This window comes from Drosophila mauritiana, chromosome 2L (genome assembly GCF_004382145.1).
Source record: "Drosophila mauritiana strain mau12 chromosome 2L, ASM438214v1, whole genome shotgun sequence".
In the NCBI taxonomy this organism is placed as follows: domain Eukaryota; kingdom Metazoa; phylum Arthropoda; class Insecta; order Diptera; family Drosophilidae; genus Drosophila; species Drosophila mauritiana.
This window is the reverse complement of record NC_046667.1, coordinates 16,405,637-16,427,697: the sequence shown is the minus strand read 5'-3', so window position 1 is coordinate 16,427,697 and position 22,061 is coordinate 16,405,637. Positions and strand designations below refer to the sequence as shown.

At 39.9% G+C, this 22,061-nt stretch overlaps 4 protein-coding genes across 5 annotated transcripts; 3 read left to right on the top strand and 1 right to left on the bottom strand.

Annotated features, from left to right (window-relative positions):
• Positions 1-204: 204 nt before the first annotated feature.
• Positions 205-5,669, top strand: LOC117149457 (hydroxysteroid dehydrogenase-like protein 1). Of its 2 annotated transcripts, XM_033316780.1 has the most exons (6): positions 205-312; positions 1,957-2,170; positions 4,084-4,206; positions 4,271-4,381; positions 4,902-5,350; positions 5,490-5,669. In XM_033316780.1, exons 2-6 carry the CDS (start codon positions 1,993-1,995, stop codon positions 5,604-5,606), a joined length of 978 nt encoding a protein of 325 aa, XP_033172671.1. In that variant the 5' UTR covers positions 205-312; positions 1,957-1,992; the 3' UTR covers positions 5,607-5,669. The 2 variants fall into 2 exon arrangements, with proteins under 2 accessions (XP_033172671.1, XP_033172669.1); XM_033316778.1 differs by lacking the exon at positions 205-312 and having other exon boundaries at positions 1,703-2,170.
• Positions 5,670-11,712: 6,043 nt separating this feature from the next.
• On the top strand, positions 11,713-13,935 carry LOC117150530. Its single transcript, XM_033317455.1, has one exon. It carries the CDS (start codon positions 11,974-11,976, stop codon positions 13,933-13,935), a length of 1,962 nt encoding a protein of 653 aa, XP_033173346.1. The 5' UTR covers positions 11,713-11,973.
• A 1,207-nt stretch (positions 13,936-15,142) lies between these two features.
• Positions 15,143-17,316, top strand: LOC117138665 (phospholipase A1 member A). Its single transcript, XM_033300907.1, has 4 exons — positions 15,143-15,273; positions 15,334-15,705; positions 15,768-16,199; positions 16,259-17,316. The coding sequence occupies exons 1-4, from the start codon at positions 15,237-15,239 to the stop codon at positions 16,870-16,872; spliced, it is 1,455 nt and encodes a 484-aa protein (XP_033156798.1). The 5' UTR covers positions 15,143-15,236; the 3' UTR covers positions 16,873-17,316.
• On the bottom strand, positions 17,290-21,987 carry LOC117138658 (aspartate--tRNA ligase, mitochondrial). Its single transcript, XM_033300894.1, has 8 exons — positions 21,825-21,987; positions 21,427-21,577; positions 21,176-21,350; positions 20,507-21,007; positions 20,264-20,442; positions 20,113-20,202; positions 18,599-20,056; positions 17,290-18,535 (listed from the first exon to the last, which is right to left on the bottom strand). Exons 3-8 carry the CDS (start codon positions 21,345-21,347, stop codon positions 17,681-17,683), a joined length of 3,255 nt encoding a protein of 1,084 aa, XP_033156785.1. The 5' UTR covers positions 21,348-21,350; positions 21,427-21,577; positions 21,825-21,987; the 3' UTR covers positions 17,290-17,680.
• Between the last annotated feature and the right edge of the window lie 74 nt (positions 21,988-22,061).

Here is a 22,061-nt window from a genome sequence, read left to right as displayed (position 1 = left end):
TTCCTTAAAAAAAGGTGTAAGTATTTTTTCGACCCTAAAATAATTGCATATGCATATTATTTAGGAATTTATACAGCATGGCATAATAAAACTCAGTTTAGTTTAAAAACGGCTAAAACGACAGCACTATTTACTATTTAGAACGTTTGGGAAAAGCTTGTGGACTTCCTCGTTGAACTTTTCCCGCCTGGCTCCTCAGTCTGGAATAAATATTCGGCTGGGCAGGAGGTTACTGACAGCCCTTTACTCATACAATATCGATTTATATTTATAGCGTTTGAAAACTTATACTGTTTTGTTCGTTGACAGCATGTAAGTTTATAAATCGTTCCCAAATAAATGTTTTTTTGTTTCGGATTGTGGAACCTTGCTTTAAATTAAATGAAAGAGCTGTTAATTTATCTAATGAAAGTATTTCGGCATTTTCAAGCGAGCAACAAGTGGAAATTGAATTTTGTGGGCGATGACTGGAATGACCTTTTCACTGACACACGTAACTTTATGATATAGGTGGCAATAAAAATTTGATTTAGCATGCCATAAGAAAATGATCAGACTTTTGAATAAAAAGTCATTAATCACCATTCATAATTTTCGTTGTTTTTCACCCATTAGTGGTTTTTGGGACATTTCCTATTGTCATTTACCTCTAATACTAACTTCATCTATATGTTTACTTAATTGCTACATGCATTAGTTAGACACTTGCCCAAATTACCACCGATTACCAATATTTTAAACGTTTTTCGGATGAAGTCGCGTATAATACTTTGTTGCAAAGTTATGTTTTTGTTGTGTCACAAAAGTCCACTGACACTTTTTTTGCTCGCTTGTAGGGAAATGCGTTTTGCAATGCTGATAAGCGCAACTTATGGTGTTGTAAAAGATAGTGAAGAAAAATGCATTATACAGCTTTATTTAATAAAGGCAGAGCATGTAAAAACAACTTCAAGCAATTATCTGTGAAAAATCTAAAAGCCATAAAAATTATTTGTTAGGGAAATTGCTAAATTAAATAGATAACAACGTATTACAGTTGTGTTGAATATGTAATTATTACAATTATTAATATTTAAAAAAAAATGATTAAATTTAAAAATATGTAAGTAAAAGAAACACGAACACCTTTAGTAAGTTGTCATATTTTAATGCCGTAATTATTTTTCCCAAACTGAATCACTCCTAGCGTATTTAGCCACATGCGAAGGGAAAAACAAGTAGAGGAATATATCTGAACAAATAAACTGTCTCAGATGACAGGGGTCATTGCATGACAAAAGACAATTTAACGCATCTTTCGCCTAATTGTTTGCAATTAGTTCTACAACACTAGTATGCCGATTATGCACTTAGCAAAAATTTCAAAACTACAACAACTGACCGACTGGCGAGTGAAAATACCGAGTTATCCGAGATAGTGAGAGGGTCATTTCTTGAGCGGCAATTAAGTGTCAAATAATTCACCCGGCACCCAGACACGTAGATTTTCAACACTATTAGGCCGCAGTAAAAGGCAACAAAATGAAGTTTACAATTTTATGAAATAATGAACCGACAAAGAGCTGAGTAAAACCGCGGAAAAGAGCCCCAACTGCAGTGGCCTTTCCGCTTTAAGACGCTGATATTCATTCAGTTTACAACTGTTGCTTGTTGATGACCAGATCCGAAACTGAAAATCCGAAACCGAAAGCCCGAAAAAGCGAAGTCGCGGCTTCAAGTTTTCAGTGCGTGATCGGCGCTCAAACCTGCAACTTGTGCCCCCGGAAAAAAGTGGCAGACAGACAGCGCGATAGTGCGAAAGTCGGGCGATTAATACATATGTCGGTACAATAGTAATTCTCAACGAAGCAGTAAATAATCAGCCCCGGTCGTGTTAGTGATAAGAACAAGTTCCACAATACCAAACGAAAATCGGCCTATTTGGACTATTTAAAGAGCATTCTCTTAACCATGCAGCCAGTTCTGGAAGTGAGCATCTACACGCTACTGAAGATGGCGTTCGTTTGGCAGCTGATCTCGGCGGCCATCTACCTCGTAGGACTGCTCACCATCGTTGTGTTCCTGTACGACAACCTGAAGTCCTTGGTCAGCATAATCAAGGCCGTTCTGGAACCCTACTTCCAGCCACACTTGCCAAAGACATTGGTGGATAAGTTCGGACAGTGGGCAGGTGAGTGTTTCGATCGGTAGGCACATTATATCCATGAGTTTCGCTTTATTCACCGAATGTTTCCATGTTATTCAATCCGGTATTTGCATACTTTAACCCCAGGGGTCTGTCAATATTTGAGGCCTGCGTTTTCGGTTGCCTCACTGTCGCGAATGCAAATTGTTTACCTTATTTCTTAAGGAGTGTTTATATCATATAGCAAATATGCAGGTAGCATCCAGCACTTCTCAGAATTGAAAGGCATCAGCTATTTCAAATCCCCATAATAGCTATATATCACGATATTGCCTAATAATTCTATAAATGCCAATAATTTCACAATATAAATTTTAGACTTTCATTACACGTTAGCATAATCAATTTGAGTATTGAAGAACATATATTTTGTTTTCTGATAAATTAAATTATTGATTTATACGTTAATTGCACCTCATGTACTACATTACCAAGTTTATGATCAAATAAATCCTTGAGCGATAGAATCTAAAGTTAGCACTTTTGGGAAAAATGGTTACAAAATCCATTTGCGATAAGATAAGAAACCAGTTAACATTATGAATTTCCATCATTTATACCAACGAAAAGAACAAAATGGTATTTCTTATCTAAGTGTTTGGGTGTATTGCTGATGGCTATTTTTAGTTAAGCTTAGATATTAAATGAATTCACATATTTGTGAATCATAATAAATTGTACCATTGTCTATATAAGATATTACACAATACAATGTATGTTCAATTGTTAAGTTCAATATAAAAAATTAAAAAAGGTTAAATTTATTTAACAAACCCCTAAAGAGTAAACATATTACTTATTTTCGAATTGTCTGCTGATTCATTAGGATTTGGAAACCAATAACTAAATTATTCAAACAACTTGATTTGTTTACAATTTCATTTATGGACCAGACAAAGTCATTCAACTCGTAAACCGGCTTGCGATTTTCTCGCCTGTTTCGCACATTGCGATCGCTTTGTTTTTGCTTTATTAACTAATTAATTCGCTTTCATTGACTAGAGTCTCGTGCTGCTCTTCGTAGTCAAACAGTTATAAATTTAACTATTGCTTCTCGAGTTTATTGCTTAATTAATGGGTGACCTTCGGCGCGAGTTCGTTACAGTTTTCCAAATTGAATTATGGATATTATACAATTGCTTTTATTGTCCACCAATCAAAGTGCAAAATCTTTGCCAAACTAAAGCAGTCATAATTTTCGGGCAACACGCAAGCGCAGCAATCGATTGCCAAGTTTTGCTGCCGTGTTGCACGTTTCCGTTGCACAAATATTTGGCAACCAATAAACCAGCTGCCAGTGGCAACATTGCAGCAATTGCCACTCTAGCCGGTTTGCTTCTAATCGCTTCTTTGCGACCGATTCCCCATTCATGATATTTGCTGAGGTTTCGACAACCGACAACCGACGATGTGATTTAAAGAGACTCAGCCGAATGCAGTGGGCTAATTAGCAGGCAAATGCTAGATTCGAAAAGGTCTTTCAAGGAGGTCGTGGCATTATTCAGTTGCTAAAACTATAGGTACACAACAGAAAGTGACGAAATGGGTCTTGTAAGGTAAATAGCTTAGTTTAATATGGATTTAAGTCTTCATATAAAATTAACAACATTATACTATAAAAACGGAGCCAGCTTTGGAAAGCCGAAACTTATAAACTCTTGAATTAATTATATATTAAATAAATACCTAATCTATCACTTATACATAAAATATTTAATAATCAATAACATCGAAACTACTATACATACATTTTCCTACCAAATTCTAAAGCTTGTTGTATAGTGTAGTCTTCAATATTCCGTGTGTTTTGTCTCCCTGAAAAAATTTTAAAAATGTGGTTCCCTTTCGGCAACCTTCGCCTGTACTCATCACGTTTTCCTTCGATTCCTTTCACTTAGTGGTGACTGGAGCCACCGATGGCATTGGCAAGGAGTACGCCAGGGAGCTGGCTCGCCAGGGTATCAACCTGGTGCTCATCTCGCGGACGAAGGAGAAGCTTATTGCGGTGACCAATGAGATTGGTAAGTGTTGCATATTACTTAGTATATATTAGTATATATTTAGAAAATGTTTTTTAATTCGCAGAGAGCCAGTACAAAGTGAAAACCAAGTGGATTGCAGCGGATTTCGCCAAGGGACGCGAGGTGTACGATCAGATCGAAAAGGAGCTGGCGGGCATAGACGTTGGCATTTTGGGTAAGTAATCCCTATTTGATATTTTTAACATCATTTGGCACTTACTCCAGATATTAGCGGTTTTATTATACGATATTGTATCATTCATACATTCATCATTGTCAACAGTAGCAGCTGCTTACTTACGCTTTATATTTTGTGACTCTTTTTCTTGCGCGGCTGCCAATGTCAAACAATAATAATTGCGTGCAATTATAATGACTCTTTTTTATTTTTTTTTGGTCTATTGGCGAGGCGAAGAGTGGCTTAGGCGATGTTCAAGTACGCAGTTGTTGGGATTTTTATTTTTATTCGGCCAACGAGACTCATAAACGCTTCAGCAATTTACATTTCGACAACCTTGCGAACTTCTCAAGGCGGCTTTAATAAAATGCTTGGCTGATAAGAGTTGACATTGATCTTGGCCAGCGTAATTTAAAGCCACAGCCATTTGATATGAGTTGTTATAAATATGGTGTTACCATTATGACCATGCTTGAACCGTTATAGTTGTAAAGCAAACTATTATTCATTTTTATAGTGAACAACGTGGGCATGATGTATGAGCACCCGGAGAGCCTTGACCTGGTGTCAGAGGATCTTCTTTGGAACCTGCTCACTGTTAACATGGGATCGGTTACCATGCTCACCCGCAAGATCCTGCCGCAGATGATTGGTCGCCGAAAGGGAGCCATTGTTAACCTGGGATCCTCCTCCGAGCTGCAGCCACTGCCCAACATGACCGTCTATGCTGCGAGCAAGAAGTTCGTCACCTACTTCTCCAAGGCCCTGGAACTGGAGGTGGCGGAGCACAATATCCACGTGCAGCTGGTGATGCCCAACTTTGTGGTGACCAAAATGAATGCCTACGCCGATCGGGTAATGCAGGGAGGTCTATTTTTCCCGAACGCATATACATTTGCCCGGTCCGCCGTCTTTACACTGGGAAAAACGAGCGAGACCAACGGTTTCTGGACCCATGGCATTCAGGTTAGTAACTTACCGATTAGGTATATTCTTCGAGATACAATATTACCCTTAATACCCTGATTTAATATTTTTTAATGCCTCAAAATTGTACGTTAACATAATTATAGCTTATTATTAATTACAATCTTTTATTTTATAGTATGCCTTTATGAAACTGGCTCCCCTGCCGATCCGCACATACTTGGGACACCAACTGTTCAAACGACTGAGAATCGAGGCCCTCGAGCAAAAGCAAAAGAAACTGAAGCTTACTTAAGTCACTTAAGCTAGGTTAGGAGTCATGTAAATATTTGGTTCTTAGTCATTAAACTATTAATTAGAAAAAAAAAAACACTTTTGTATAAAGCCATGAAAAAATACGAAATATAAAACAACAGATAAAACAAAAGATAAAAGGCACGTTCGAAAAACCGGCTGGCTAAATCAATTGCCAAAATGCACTGCCGGATTGCATAAGAGCTGCAATTTGGCCAAGGAGTGGAGGGGGATTGGCTTTCGGACGGTTTTAGCCGTGAAACCGGTTGGCCAGCGCGCGAAACTACTGACCGACAAAATGGCAAAGTGGCCAACTGCAGTCGGAAGCGGCCAGAAGACCAGCGACGACTGGGTATCCGCATCATTGCTCGCACTTTTAGCTTGTATTATAGGTTGTATAGCCGTTACTCGTAGAGTAAAAGGGTATACTAGATTCGTTGTAAAGTTTGTAACAGGCAGTAGCAGTTGATATGGTCATGTTCGCCTGTCCGTTAGTTTGTCCGTTCGCCTGTCCGTATAAACACTGTGAGCTATAAGACTTCAAAAGCTAAGAGGATTGCCACGCCCACAGGCCATCCAAAACTGTGACGGCCAAGAAAGAATAATAGGTATTTGAAAGTCGACTATACCGTTCATTTATGTTTTGTTTGTTTTATTAACTTGTTGTCCAGTTGTTAAAGGCCTCAATTTGCACATGCACATGCCACATGCAAATACAGATAACGTACTTTCAAGATCTCTCGAAGAACTGCACACAATTACATGAATTTAAATTTTGACTGGAAACTAAGACTATGCTAGTTAATTTAAACCTTTCTGATGGTTTTTAATGGTTTTTTTGGAAGTTTTAATTGGGCCCACTAAAATAAAATGAGTTTTCGTTATTATAAAAAAATTGTTGTTATAAAATTGTTGTTCGTTAATTGGAAACTTGAATATAAATGTTCTTTAAATTAAACTTTTTAATCCGTTTCAAAACCATCAGTTTTCAAAAATATTCTCGGATAAATGTCATTAAATTTTTAAATATTTTATAAATACCGTTTCCACTTTTTTTTTTTGTAAACACTTAATAAGTGTCTTCTTTTTTGTTTAAATGTCTTCTTTTTTGTTTAAATTCGAAAAAATATTTGTGTGTATATTTTCTAGTTATTGATTAAACAATACAGCAAATGGTGTTTAAGTATTTTTACCGATTCAAAATCGGAAAAAGCCTAAAAGTATGCTTGAAAAATAAAGGTCATCAGTTCACCCCGCCATGTTAATATGTGTACATACATACATATATTAAATACATCATTTAAATATGATTCAATTAATTTTTGATTATTAAATGCAAAGTCCCCACATTTGCCAAACAAAAGAATAAAAAGTAAATAAGGTTTGTTTTTGTGTTTTTATTCCTGCAGTTTGTTGTTGCTGTTCTTTGCGGTTGTTATTCACAAATTATTTAAGAAAAGTCGAGTAAAATGCAGTTACACATTATGCATGTCTTAATAAGTACGAGTGCGAAATAAACATGACTGTTTAACAATGAAATAACCAATTATATCGATGGTTCGCATTAATTGCTGATGTTGTTCCTAATTTGCTTATACTGTACATCATGGTCTATGAATTGCAAACTAAGTAGATTCCATTGCCGAACAAAAATAATGAAAAAGATCACAAAACTATATTTATGATTAGAGCAGATGACGCCAAGGCCGGCAGCACAGTTTCCAAAATAAATCGATCCTGCAGCGCCTCATGGATGGATGAAATGTGGCAGAGCACTGGGAAAAAAAAACAAACGCATAAATATATTGGGGGGAAATATTTCATTGGAGCGCATCCCAGGGGATCCGTATAAATGGTACTTACCACATGGCAGGGGTTACCCATCAAAGTGCTCATCCTGATCGCCGAGCCATCGATTTTGGCAACTGGTGGCATTGACGTCATCTGCAATGTGCATTAAACGAGAATTTATTTGAGAAATTTAACTAATAGCCGTGATCGATTTATTGATTGCAAAAAAAAAGAATCATTTTTGTCTGACGCAAAGTCACTGCAATTGATATAACGTATTATTTTCGTATTTTTTGTTGTTGGTTCTAGTGGCCACATTGGCATAAACAATAGCTGGCATTTGTTTGTTTCGAAGAAAATAAGCTTTTTTGAAATTTATTTCAGGTTCTTTGAAATAACTCTTTGAGGAATTGCGAAATAGCAGCAACGGACTTTTTCGAAAATAGCGATCTATACTCGAATTGGCAGCGTTTGTGATATTCAAAAACATTTAATGAAAATTAATTATAATTTCCACCTTAGCCAATCATAAATTCAGGCCATAAAAAACTGTCGCTTTGAACATTTTTTGTGATTTTTCGGGCGAAAATAATCTTGAATCACAAAGTTGCGACATTTGGAAAATGCCATGTGAAAATGATTTTGAATGCTCCCAAAATGACGGGGGGCTGTGACGACAGGAAGGTGTTTAGTGGGCCATGTCGAAATCTTGTCGTTAAAAAATAGAAACGGAAAATCTATTTATTAACGCGAGCGAGCCAAATGGCTGCCAAAAAATGTATTCAAGGTTTTTGTTTTATTTTTTTTTTCTTCGGTAGCGAGTGCTTCCATAATTTGTTTAATGTGTGCGACTGATAATTGATTTAATTGACAGGGGGAGGGGCGGGGGTGTGCTCACCTGGCTTAGGTTACTAGTAGAAATCCATTAAATGCTAAACATCTTAAACGCGTAGGGTCCTAGAAGCTCCACCGGACCACAAGATGATGGCATGGCCGGCGGCTTGGAATTGAAATTCAACATGTAAGCTATCCTTGATGGGTGGTGGTTGTTTGGTGGTTGGTGATGGTCATGGTTGACTTGGGGATGTGGGCCTAGAAGGCGGCTTCGTAGAAGGCGTAGAGCAGGAACAGCAGGAAGGCCAGGATGAGGAAGGTGGTGAACAAACTTTTGGCCTCATTCATTTTGATTGATTCCGATTTGGCTGCTGGCTAAAGGGATAATACGGAATTAGGTATGCGATTGATTGATCGATCGGCAGGCGCAAATCACACACTTGTGGGATTGGGTTTTCTTAATTGCTTGGAGGATTTCCAACCGTTCGTAGCTAAAGGCGCGCAATAACTGAATTTCCCGATCTGAATTCCACTTCTCCACAAAAAGTTGGCCAGCGCTTGGAATTATGGCCATTGCCTGGGGCGCACGCACCACCCACCCACATACATGTGTTGATCCGATTATATAGACGATATATAAAAAATTCATTTATATTTATATATGTATGTGTATATCACCGGCTATTTGGCTGTATGTGAGTCCAGTTGTTGGTCATATTTTTGACGCGGCACAAATATTTTCTAGATCTGTATATCTACATATGTGTGTAGATCGGTCTGAATATTAGAAATATATATATGTTTTCGAATTCCATGCGATTCTAGCCAACTTTCTGTGTTCTTTGAACATTATTCATTTGCTGGACTGCACCTAGACAAATTGCTTTTTCCGACTGGACCTTGTCATTTGAAAAATGTTTTGTTTATTTCTTTTTTGGCTTTTTCGTTGAAGAAGATGTTTTCCTCTCCAGTCATGTGTTTGATTTAAATATTTATTTACTTTAGGCTGAAAATTTGTACATCTAGCCAAGCTGTTGCCTTAAAACGTTTTTAAATATTGAAAGAATCTTGAATAATCACGTAGTCCCAATTGAGTTTATGGCACATTTTGGCCTCAATTAGCATTTCAAGGTTCGTGATTGATGTGGATTTATCTCGATTAAAGCCAATGGGTAAATGGGGTAATCGAAATTGGGTACATTGAAAGTACTTTTACTACTAAAATACTTTTAGATTTTTTCCATATTTTTGTATTTATAAGCTTAAACGGTTCGATCTTCTTTAACTTACCTTTGATCCTGCCCCAAGGACCATCTACTTGCCGGAAACATTTTACAATACGGCATAGATGAGGTAGAGGAAGAAAAGCAGGATGGCCAGGATGCCAAAGGTGGTGAACAAGTTGCGGGCTTCGCTCATCTTGATTTAATTTGCTGCAGATAAAATATTTATTTATTATTAGGTTAGAACGGACAGATTTAAATATTTTTCCCTATTTTCGGATTACTTATACACGAAATGTTTTTTTATTTGGCGCGTGAGAAGTTTATCTTCATATAAACATAAAAAAGGCGGCAATAAATTTTCGCTGAACACATATTGTTTTGTTTTAAAATAATCTAATCAAATAAAATTCAAAAAAAATTTTATATAAAGTCGACAGATATCAAAGCCACATGGAAAATATTAAATTTTTCTTTGCTTTCGTCGTCGTCTGGCTATATCTATATTATATTTCTTCTGATAGAGCAATCAAAGAACCGTATGTCTATATAGATTGAAATAATTCCAGTTTTATAGATTGGATCGGTTCCAACCGAAAAAAATTGAAAAGACCTCGTGTGCGAAAATATTTATGAACACGGCACACTTGAATTCGATTTGTTAACTTCCACAATTTTTTAGCATTCGTCTGGGGTCCTCAGGTCACTTCACTTCTGTCCCGGATTTACCTTGGTTTTTTGTCCGCTGGGGAAAGACACAATTTTGTGCTATTAACTGGTGAAAGCCTTTGGCTCAACTAAAACCGTTGGCCCGTCCACGAATTGGGATATAGATGAAATACTTAGCGTTCTGCAAGCATCCATACACACGCAGTTAGATCATATCTGACAAGTGGATATAGATTGGTGGGAGTGTATTTGTGCTTTCGGATATATGTATGTATGTACATACATAGCGAAATATTTTGTCCCATTGGCCAAAATGAGACGCCACTACCAGGGCCAGAGTGCAGACTTTTTGGAAAGTCGCATAGAAATAACATCGAAAATAAATAAAATAAATTTGCTGCGCGCCATTTGACAGTTTTTGAGCAGCCGTTGGCCGGATCTGAAGCCAAATGACCAACAATAACAATACGCTCATTAAAAATAATTTTGGCATCTAGTATATGGCTTGTTCCATTTTTCGAAACATTTGCCTCGAAATTATTGACAGCGTTTTGGAACTTCCGCAAGTGCAAAGGAACTCAAAACATGAGCTTTAAATTGGGCATGGGATCTACAAGTTATTTTGCTTGATTAAGGAATAGCACGGGATGTTTATGTTGTTTATATATATTTTCTTTCAAATATATGAATAGAATTCAACTTGAAAAACGTAAATCCTTTCTACCTAATACCTACTTAGCGAAATCACAAAGAGTTTTCTACAACGCCACACCTCCTACAAACCTCCAATCATATCGTCTGTTGACATAAAAATACCAGCAAAAATGTTCATAAACAACTGTCACACATTTCGGGTCCTTGACTTTTCTAAAAAAACATACACTTTCCCTAAGCTGACACTTGTCATTAAGTCAATTTGGAAATGCAGTGCGCAAATGGCATAAAAACAAAATGGCTTGACACAAGAATATATATAAATAATGACCAAGATTATTATGAAAAATCAATGAAATTTCACGCAGAGGAACTAGCACATTCATAAAATCAAAAGAAATAATAAAAATCGACCTGATAGAATCAGGTTTGTTGGTTGAGCTATTGCAGATGTGACCACATTGCGTATGCGCAATATTTGTTAAGCACTAATGGATCATTTTTTGGATAAGTTTTTCAAATATTTTTCCAAGCACACTATACTCCTAGGGGATTTTTATTTGAAATTCATATACTTTAACTTGTTAAATCTGTTTTCATGTATAAAGTTAAATCATTATGACATAACTTCATTAATAGGCGATGTGGAGCAAAATAAAAGATAGTAAAATAAACTCGGTTATATATTATTTGTGATATTATGTACAAAGATTCCCGCTATTACTATTTCTAAGCTATATTTAAATAATAATAACGTTAAGGCAATGCAAAACAAGAATTTTTTACATGTTTCCAATTGATAAAAAATAATATAGATTTAAAATCTAAGAACTTCTAAGGTTAAGGGCATATTCTGTCAAATTTACAATGCATCTCACTCGCTCTTGAACAAACATTTTAGAGAGCCTGGATCCACCTATAGGGCCACCCCGAAAAAATCGTGTGCAAAAAAAATCATATGGCGTTACACATCTTGTTATTCCAGTGTCTTTGGCAAAACGGAATACAAAGATTTTTAAGGTTAAGGCGAGTTCCAATAAAGAGCGCAAAGAGAACTTGAAACTTTGATAGAATCGAGAATATATAGCTCAATCCACAGCTTCCGTGGCTTATCAAGTCATTAGGGAGGAATTCCGAGCACAATTTTGCGCAGTTTTTGTGGAACAAACGAGCGGATCACAATAAAATATACACTAAATGCGGTGGAAGCTTCAGTTTGTTTTATTCGCTATAATACAAATAGTGAGGTCCCAGAATGGAGAAGATCTGGATTCAGATACGGAAGTGGAATCGGATTCCGAGGTAGAATCAAGCCAGTTTTTTAGCCATTTGTACAAAAGCAACTTGCAACAGTTGGTGAAAATTAAGAATGACTCAATGGATCCGTGCGATGACTTCTATGCACATGCTTGTGGAAACTTCGATCAAGCGATGGAGGAAAATCCCGATGATTTTCTTCCACCTTATCTGTATAACAAACAGGACAGAATGGGCTTCTTCACAGCTGTGGTTGGAAGTTTTGAAACTATACCAGGACGATTGATATCCCAACTTTATGCGGAGTGCCGAAAGAGGGGAGAACGAAAGGTTTTCTTCACCCCCACTCGATTGACTTCTCACTGGGAACGTATGCTCGAGGAGATTCCATTCCTGGCCAGGCATAAAGAGGTGCTCTCTTCCTGGCCTTTCTCTAAACATCAATGGGAGCGAAAGCGCCTTAATGGACAGCTAAATTGGATAGTTTTGTCAGCTCAACTGGCAGCCCATGGCCTACCCACTTTACTTCATATCTACTTTGCCTTGGATACGATTTATGTGAGTCCCATGGAGGAGCTGCCCTGTCCCAGTATCGCGGACTTCCAATCTAGCCTATCTGATGTCTTGGGAGTTCGGCATCATCATGTAGCCCACATTATATCACGTGAGATGAGGATGCTGTGTCGAGGAATGAGAGGAGAACTTCAACCTGTAAGAAGTTTGAGCAGGAATGCCAGAAACACCACCTCCAGACCAATTGAAGAACAGCTCCTCTTGGATGAAAACACCATGGATTTTTTTCAGCAGTATTTTGCCGCACTTAACTTTTCCGAGGAACGGCTGGTGGGAGCACGTAAGTTTCCTCTGGATGTGAAGAAGATCACGCAAGCCTGGGAAGTTCTCCGAAACACGGAACCTCACATAGTGTACAACTATGTGATGTGGCAGGCCAGGGAGCAGCTTCGATATCCGGACTGCTATAGGGTATCTGAGGAGTTCGAGAGACTACTGCACGCTGAATACTGGCAATGGCATGTTTTGAGACCCCATCTGAACAGGGAAGTTGCTCTGGCATCCTATCAACTTCATACCACCCGCTTCCAGAAACTAAGAAGATCCAAGTTGTCCAGAAGAGATTGGTATGGGCACTTGTGGCCAGCTTCTGTGGAGAAGAAGGAGCTTCAGGTGGCACGCATTCTCCAAAATCATGCGGAAAACTATCTGAATATAACTGAACTAAATGAAAACTACGAAGGATTGAAATTTGAAAATAATTCCTTCTATGGAAATCTTCTGATCCTTAGACGGGCTCAACTGCGCCATAGTTTTGTATCGCCCTATGTGGACGAGGAGGATGTAAATCAGCCAGCCTATTTCTTGAGGCAGTTCCTCCACTTTGTGCTGCTTTCCTTGCACCGCCCTACTTATCACTATTATGCCACACAAGGCTTGGACCTTTGGAGGGATTCACGACTTCTCTTGGATACCGATGGCCACTATACCGCCTTGGATTGCCTAGAAAGGCAATCATTCAAACACTACGATGCTATATTGGCTCCAATTTACAGACCACTTGGTTCGCACGAGATCGCCGAGATCTTCCAGTTCTATCGCTCTTTTCAGTATTCCCTAACGGACTATCACTTTTGGCTTCAGGGCGAAAGGTTCGCCTTTGCCGAGACCTTTGTGCTGGAATACTTCGGATTGGATCCACACAGGGTGCTCTTCTATGCGGTGGCCCAGCAGTTATGCAACCGCCAAACGGAGATATTTGCTGCCCAGTTGAATAGGGGCTACATGAATCTTCCCGAATTCCAGGAGGCCTTCAAGTGCGCAGACGAAAAGGCCATGAATCCCCCATCCAGATGCATGATCAACATGTGTGAAAGGCCACTTACTTGATGTTTTCAATTTTAAAATTTAAATTTGAAATCATTTTAATGAAGAGATCAAAAATAAAATGTATTGTTATATTCACCTAGTCATTGGAAATACACTTGTCATCAACATTCATTATAAAAGTTGCCTATTAAAAAATAGTTTAAACAAACTCAAACGCCCACAAGTTTTATAGTTTTTACATATGAAGATTAGCTATTCATATTTTAATGAATTTGACAATATTGCCCACATGTTGTCGGTCATTTAAAGACACAGGCGGGAAATGTCTTTCCATCTGGCCATTTATACGCTTTTTGTTTGACATTCCATAAAGCAGAAAATTGGCATTCACACATGGATGATACAATATTATATATTAAGAGTCGGTTCCGAGTGGATTTTTCGTGAGGAAAATCTGTGGGCGTTCTAGACACACGTACCGGTAATAAACCGCAAAGGCATCAAAAACAATTCCAGAACAGAAAAACAAATATTTGCTCGATCGCGAGTCACATAACGGCCATAAAGAAAGCTCCAGTTGATGTACTTATATTTAAATTGTTTCTTTCCCCGCTTAAATTAAATTACATACCTCATTCTAGTTTGTTTTCATTGACCCGGGTCAGGAAGTCTTCCAAGTTATCTATGTGGGTCTGCAGAACTAGACTGAGTCAATAATAATTCAAGATTCTTCGTAAGACCTGATTCCTATAAATTCAAAAGACCTGCGAGCATTCGCCTTTGTACGTGGGCCAAGATCCCCTGGTGATAATATCAAAAAAGTTTTCATTCAGTAAACGTTACTAATTGAAACCGCAATCACGTAGGCAAGTGTACATATTGTCTATGAGTGCATATCGTTGAGTGAGTAAATGTTGTGTTAATGCATTAATGAGTTTTTCTCAAAAATTATAAACAAATAGCGAAAACTTCTGAATGTATGAAAGAAATGAATGAAAGAAATATGAAAACTCACAAGGCACTGAAAGAAGCGAAACACTTTATATTAAATTCTGTTGAGACTTCTTGAAATAGCTTACATATTACACCTTATTTTCTGCAACTTAAATTCTCAATTCGGTTTCACTTTTCCGCCCGCAACTCTCACTTTATAGCCACACTCAATCCAACCATCAAAAGTACTCACTCATTTGCATATCTCATTACAATTTGGCCAAAATCGTATTGACTCGAGCAGCCGGCTCTTAGTTTCTCCAACGTTTTCAGACCGAACGCTTCACGAATCTGGCCAAGGAATTCGATTTCAGTTAGTGTTTTAAATTAATCGGAACTGCAGGTGGTTCGAGTTTCTAGATTACAAAATGCACTGGAGATTTGTCATTGGTTTGCTGCTTCTAGGTGGGTAATTCCGATGATTTAAAAGTGTATTTATTTAATCAAAATTTATTTAATCTTCAGCCAGCTTCAATCGGGAGACTATCGGAAAGAGATTTCTGCATCTAAAACCTATTACCATTCAACATGAGGATGAGAGCAGCACTGAGGAATCTACTAATCCCACACCCACCACCACTACACCGCCCTCGAATAGGGATATCACTGTCGGTCCGTGCAAATGGGCTATAGGTCGAAGTTGTCCGGATCCGGATGTCAAGTATTACATCTATACGCGCCATAATCCGATGGACAGACAGTGCCTCCACATCGACGAGTCTCTGGAGAAGTCCAATCTGACTGACTCCTACTTCAACCCACGATATCCCACTAAGATTATCATCCACGGCTATAACTCGGATATGTTTCTACATCCCCTGCAACAGATGAGAGAGGGTGAGTCCAGTAGTTTCGATACTAACCAATTTTAAGTAATATAAATTTTGATATATAAATAGAATACCTGGCCAAAGCGGATTATAATATCATATATGTGGACTGGAGTATCCTGTCGCCAGGACCTTGCTACATAAGTGCCGTTCATAACACCAAACACGCTGGAACCTGCACTGCCCAGTTGGTAGAGCGCCTGGTGGAGACAGGCAATACGGATATCCACGTGATAGGCTTCTCATTGGGAGCTCAAGTGCCGAACTATATAGCCAGGAATTTGAGTTCTTTCACGCTGCCAAGAATAACGGGGCTAGATCCAGCGATGCCTCTTTTTATCACCTCGGGCAAGGCGGATAAACTGGATCCCAGTGATGCCAGCTATGTGGATGTGATACACACGAATGCATTGGTCCAGGGGAAAATGGAGAGATGTGGTCATGCGGATTTTTACATGAACGGTGGAATCATGCAGCCAGGATGCAATGGACAGAAAATTAGTATGTCGTTTCATGCTATTTTATAAATGTGGGTTCTAATTAATATTTATACTTCTCAGATTCCTTTGCGTGCAGTCACCAACGTGCGCCAGCGTACTTTCTAGAATCCATCCGATCACCCAAGGGTTTTTGGGGATGGGCCTGCAGTGGCTACATATCCTACCTCCTGGGAATGTGTCCCCCAACGAATTTTTTGCTTGAAGCTGGCGAGAATATACGGCCCTCTACGAGAGGAATGTTCATGATAGACACCAATGACAGTTCGCCATTTGCCCTGGGCAAGTGGACGGATCTACCCACTTTGGGAGCAAAGCAGCCACAGTGGCGAGCTCCGACCCAGATACTGAAGGCGCCTCCAAATCAAGGTGTGGATCCCCTACTGCATCACATCGATCAGTTTGGAAAACTGGCAGCCAACTTTAACAACCTTCAGATGTGGCCCACTGTGCAGGATCCCTACGAGCATTGGACGAGCTTCAGTCCTGAACAGAAAGAGAACGATAGCGATGGTGATTCTGTCGAAGAGCAGGACCCAGTAGAGTTTATTGAGCAAGATGACAGACAGATGATAAGTACAGAGGCGCGTCCAACTCAAAGCTGGTGGGATTACAGAAGAAATCTTACATATGGATTCATGGAGGATAACATATTTGCAGTGCCCACAGTGGATTAGCCCTATTCGATGTTTTAAGCTACTTAAAATCCTTCCTTGCCCCCATTCCTTACTAATGTATAAGAGTCACTTAAGTTTATATTAATAGTTACAAATAAAATTCAAACGAAATAAATTATGTTTAATACCTAATATTTTACAAAATCTGGAAAGCTATATGTTTAGCGTTATGCCAACTTTTTTATGAGTTTTATTTGTTATCCAGCTAAATAAATAGGTAAATAGATTTTGTGTAACATAAAAAGGCTTACTATACTGAACATAAACGAACATAAAATCAGAAAACGGTACAAAGGTCTGTGCACCCCGTGCTGAATTATAAAAAGTATATTTTTTTCTGAATTTAAGTAAGGATTTTCGTTTGAGTTCAATTTCATTTTAATCTGTTCTATTACAACAATTAATATCAGCAAAAAATCCGATACAAATGAAAACTGTAATTCAAGCATTGTATAATTAAACAATTGCGAATACAATAGCAGTTTTGTATATTTTGTAAATTGTAATAAATTTGTTGCCATCATTTGAAATGGATTTTTAGAATGTGGGCTTCCGGCTCAAGATGTGAGGATAGGTCCTATTCTCGTATTGAAGTCCGTTGAGAAGATCCATGGTGGGTATATATATTAACCTTCTTGGTATACAACTGTGTGTATAAAATGGGATTTGGTAGTTAATTAACCAGACCCGAATGTCGTGTTATCTGAATATCCGATTAATTCACCCGCCAGCTACCATCCTTCGTTCTGACCACATAGCTTACACGTAAAATGCTAATTCGTTATCCGTAATGTTAATAGCCCCCGCTCTATACCTTCTTTTTAACGGTCCTTCTGGCTCTGGTCGCCGTAGCAGCCACCGATGCCTGGGGGTCAGCTGGTGTGGGTTCATCGAGATCAGCTTTTACTGTCGATTTGGTTGGGGGGGATTCGGGATCAAAATCCTCATTTATACATTCGGGCTCCTGCTTAATGTCTACCTCAATTTGCGGCTGCTCGGGTTCGCTAGTCGCCGACATCGGGGATGGAGGAGCACGTTCTTGATCGGGATCGTCGTCCTCCTGTTCGTGTGACGTGTTATTTGTGCTGACCTCTTCCTCCTCTACCACAGAAAGGTGGTACAGCCTCATCTCCTCATCGGAAATGGGAACTGGTGCGTTTGAAAGCGGATCACGCCCATTAAGTGACTTGGGGAATGCAATCACATCGCGTATTGATCGCGCACGGCATAAAATGGCAATCAAGCGATCCAAGCCCAAAGCAATGCCTCCATGAGGCGGGCATCCAGACTCCAAAGCGCTCAGTAAGTGCGACAAATGATCATGTGGGATTTTCAGAATCTGTTCCAATATAAAGTGCTGCATGTCTCGATCGTGGATGCGAATTGAACCGCCGCCGACTTCCTGGCCGTTCAGCACCAAATCGTAAGCCTGGGAGCGTATGCTCTCCAGATTTTCGCAGCTAGTGGCAAAATTTTCTAGATCATCACTATGTGGCAGGGTAAACGGGTGGTGAACGCTCTCCAACTGATTAGTCTCACGATTTCGCTCGAACAACGGGAAATCGATCACCCAAAGGAAGCGGAAGTCATTGGGCTTCTTTATTTTGGCATTTTCCACCAGAAAGTCCTGATAGTCCAGTCGGATGCGACCCAACAATGCGCGCTGTAGGTGGATAAGGACAACAAATATTATACATTTTACTTAATTAATTACAAAATTTCTTACAGTTTCCACTTTTGATCCAATGCCCAAGAAAAGAAGATCGTTCTCCTCAAGGTCAAACTTATCGGCGACCTCTGTAGCCACATCTTCGCCTAGTAGCTTTCCCAGTTTCTCCTGCACATCCTTTGTTGGGCCAAATTTGCGCACGAACAACGTACCCTTGAACTCCTTGCCTAGGCTTTCGTAATGCTTTCGGGCAGCTCCATTCCAAAAGGCTTCACTGGCTCGCACTACAATGGCATAAGCGCCAAGATCATCGTATTTTTCCTTGAATTCATCGCTCTTTTCGATGATTTCCGACACGTTGTTTAACAGAAAACCAAACCGAGTGTCCGGCTTGTCATTTCCGTACTTTTCCATTGCCTCCTCATAAGTAATACGACGGAACGGTGTTTGCAGACGCGGAAAGTCTTTGGGCCACGAATAACGGAGGGTCTCCTCAATCAGTTGCATGATATCATCCCTGCTGGTAAATGATAGCTCAATATCCAACTGGGTAAACTCCGGCTGACGGTCTGGACGCGTCGCTTCATCCCTGTAGCAACGGGCCACCTGAAAGTATCTGTCTATTCCACCGGACATCAGCATCTGCTTGAATTGCTGCGGACTTTGTACGAGCGAATAAAAGTGGCCCGCTTTGCGAGTGGGTACTACAAACTCCTGAGCTCCGCCTGGCGTTCGTCTGAAGAGTGTTGGTGTCTCCACTTCGACGAAACCCAGATAGTTGATAAGATACTCTCGCATTTTCATTATAAAAGACGATCGGAGGCGAAGATTATGCTGCATATCATTAAATCGTAGATCCAGATACCGATGAGTAAGCCGCAAGCGTTCGCCAGCACGATTGAACTTTCGGATCTCAAACGGAAGATTTTTCTTTGCCGGATTGAGAACAACCACTTTGTCCGCTTCTACCTCAACATGCCCAGTTTGCATTTTGGGGTTTATTGTAGCCGCTGGACGGGGAATCACTGTACCCTCAACTCGAACAATTGACTCAATGGGCACGCCTGTTTCTGCGTATTCTTCCATACCATATGTTTTCGGTGACAACAGTACCTGAGTTTGTCCATAAGCATCCCGAAGTATGAAGAATTTGTTCATGCGCTGGAACTCCAACCAACCGCATATGACTACTTTTTCGTTGATATCATTGGAGGTTAGTTCCCCGCAGTTATGAGTGCGGTCGGCAAACTTGTTGGTATCGGCCACCTTGGCTCGTTGTTCGGAAATTACAGAGGGATTAGCAGTGGTAACTGCTTCCGCGCTATCTTCCTTGGCTTCTCCATTATTGCTGGTAAGATTGGCGGATGCTTCGGCGGCAGCCTCCTCAGCCTCAAGATCATCGATGGAAAACTTTTGTTGCTTCTCTTTTGCCTTAATGGGACCATCGTAGGGATCGTCCGGATTGAGGACCTTTACGCTGGTTACACTGACTTCCACCTCACCAGTATCATATTTCTAAAGGGAATCGCATTGATTCATTTTACAAATCGATGGAATTTATAAGTTCTTACCAAATTAACATTGGCTTTTGGTCTCCCCAGAACTTTGCCCACTATTTGGATAACTGTCTGCTCAGGTGTTGAAAGAAATGTGTCGCTAAGCTGAAAATAAACATTGAAAATAATTAATTTGATGAAACTATTATAGCATTTTGTTCATTACCGACTGATCCTCGATCATTAGTTGCGTTTGGCCATAACCATCTTTGAGCTGCAAGAATTTGTTGTTTTTGGTAGAGGGAATCCAACCAACCAAAGTCACTGTCTTGCCCACATCGTCGCGCCTTAGATCGTTGCAGGTGAGATCACGGTTTTCAAAATACTTCAATATATTCTCGTTCTCTGTAAAAGACCATAAAAATATTATGTTACCCATATGCAAGTACTTAAACACATTCCCACTTACTGGCTATCTTGTACTCGGTGCTGGTGATACCAAGATTACTCTGCTGCTGCACCATAGTGCTGTATGTGCGCTTCTCACCAGCTCTTTTGGTACCGCTGGCCGGGAAATGAATGTTAAGTATGTCCTGTACCTCCACTTCGATCTCGCCCGTTGGCATTGTTTGATTGCACGAATTGTGTGGTCGCCGCATGACCAGGCCCACAATAGTTAGTGTTGTGTTCTCTGGCATGTTGTTCATGCGCCGTGCCACTCGCGGATGCTTGTCTTCCAGAACCACAAGCTGGCATGCACCGCCATTGCGATCGCGCAGCTCCGCAAACCGATTCACCCGCTTCTTAATTAGCCTACCGGACAGCTCAACAAATAATCCGCAATGGTGATTGCGCAACTCGCCGCAACTCTGGCGCATTGGTTGCGGGGGCTGTGAATTCATATTGAAGTTGCTGGCCATGGCACTCATCAGCTGCATTAACTCATTCCCAGAAAGGTTAGGACCACCCACTGGAAATGTAAGAGTGGAAATAATAGTTTATTTACTGCAGAGATATACATTTAAAAAAAAAAAACAATAAAACTGTTTTTGTAAACTGTCTATTCTTTATAAAAGAAATTTATAACCAGTTGGACAAATTTAACTAAATAGGCTAATTCTTAGTGCTATCTACTTACTGTTAAATGGATTTGGTCCGGGACCTGGTCCAAAGTTGTCATTGAAGCCTGGTCCCCCGCCACCACGGTAGTTGTCGAAGTCATTGTAGCCGCCACCATCTGCATAGCCTCCGCCACCACGGCCTCCAAAGCGTCCGCCGCCACCACCACCTCCGCGATATCTGCCACTCATGATCTGCAAGCCGAAAATATGGATTAAGGATTGGACATGGACAACGCGAATGGCTAGTTCGTGATTCACGAGCACTTACGTGACCGCAATCAGCCGGTTCTTCCGCCGAGAGCAACGAGCCCGGGGTGCTTCGATGACGAATGTGCCTATCCGCCAAGAAACCTCCACTGGATGCACTGTGCACGAGTTGCTGTTGCAGCTGAAGGCGCTGATGACTTCTCCAAAGGGTTCTGGAAATTAATAACATTTTTGTCGCCCTTTAGAATTGGTTTCCCTTTCAGAATTAACTAATGCCTCATGCAAGGGGCGATGTAGAAAAAAATTTCAGACCCAGCACGAGCTGCACACACACACTGGCGAGCACTAATCAGACAGCGACATATATATACACACTGGCCAAACAGCGAATATGTATGCGTGTAGAGCCGGGCGTCGCGAAAAAGCCGACGCAGAAATTGGCGAATCATTGGATCTTACCGGAATAGTCGGATCGAGTGTCGGGCCACAGTTACGCCGAGTTTTTAGAGCCAACTGACACAATAATATTACTTATATTAGGCTTACATATGATCGACAAATGTTTCTGAAATATAGGAAAAAAAAATTGTCTCTGTTTTGGCTTGGGCAGCGATGAAGTGTGACCATATGCAGCATAAACAATCGATAGATCGCGTATTCTAGGGAAGAGACTATCGAACAAGCGCTTATATATTA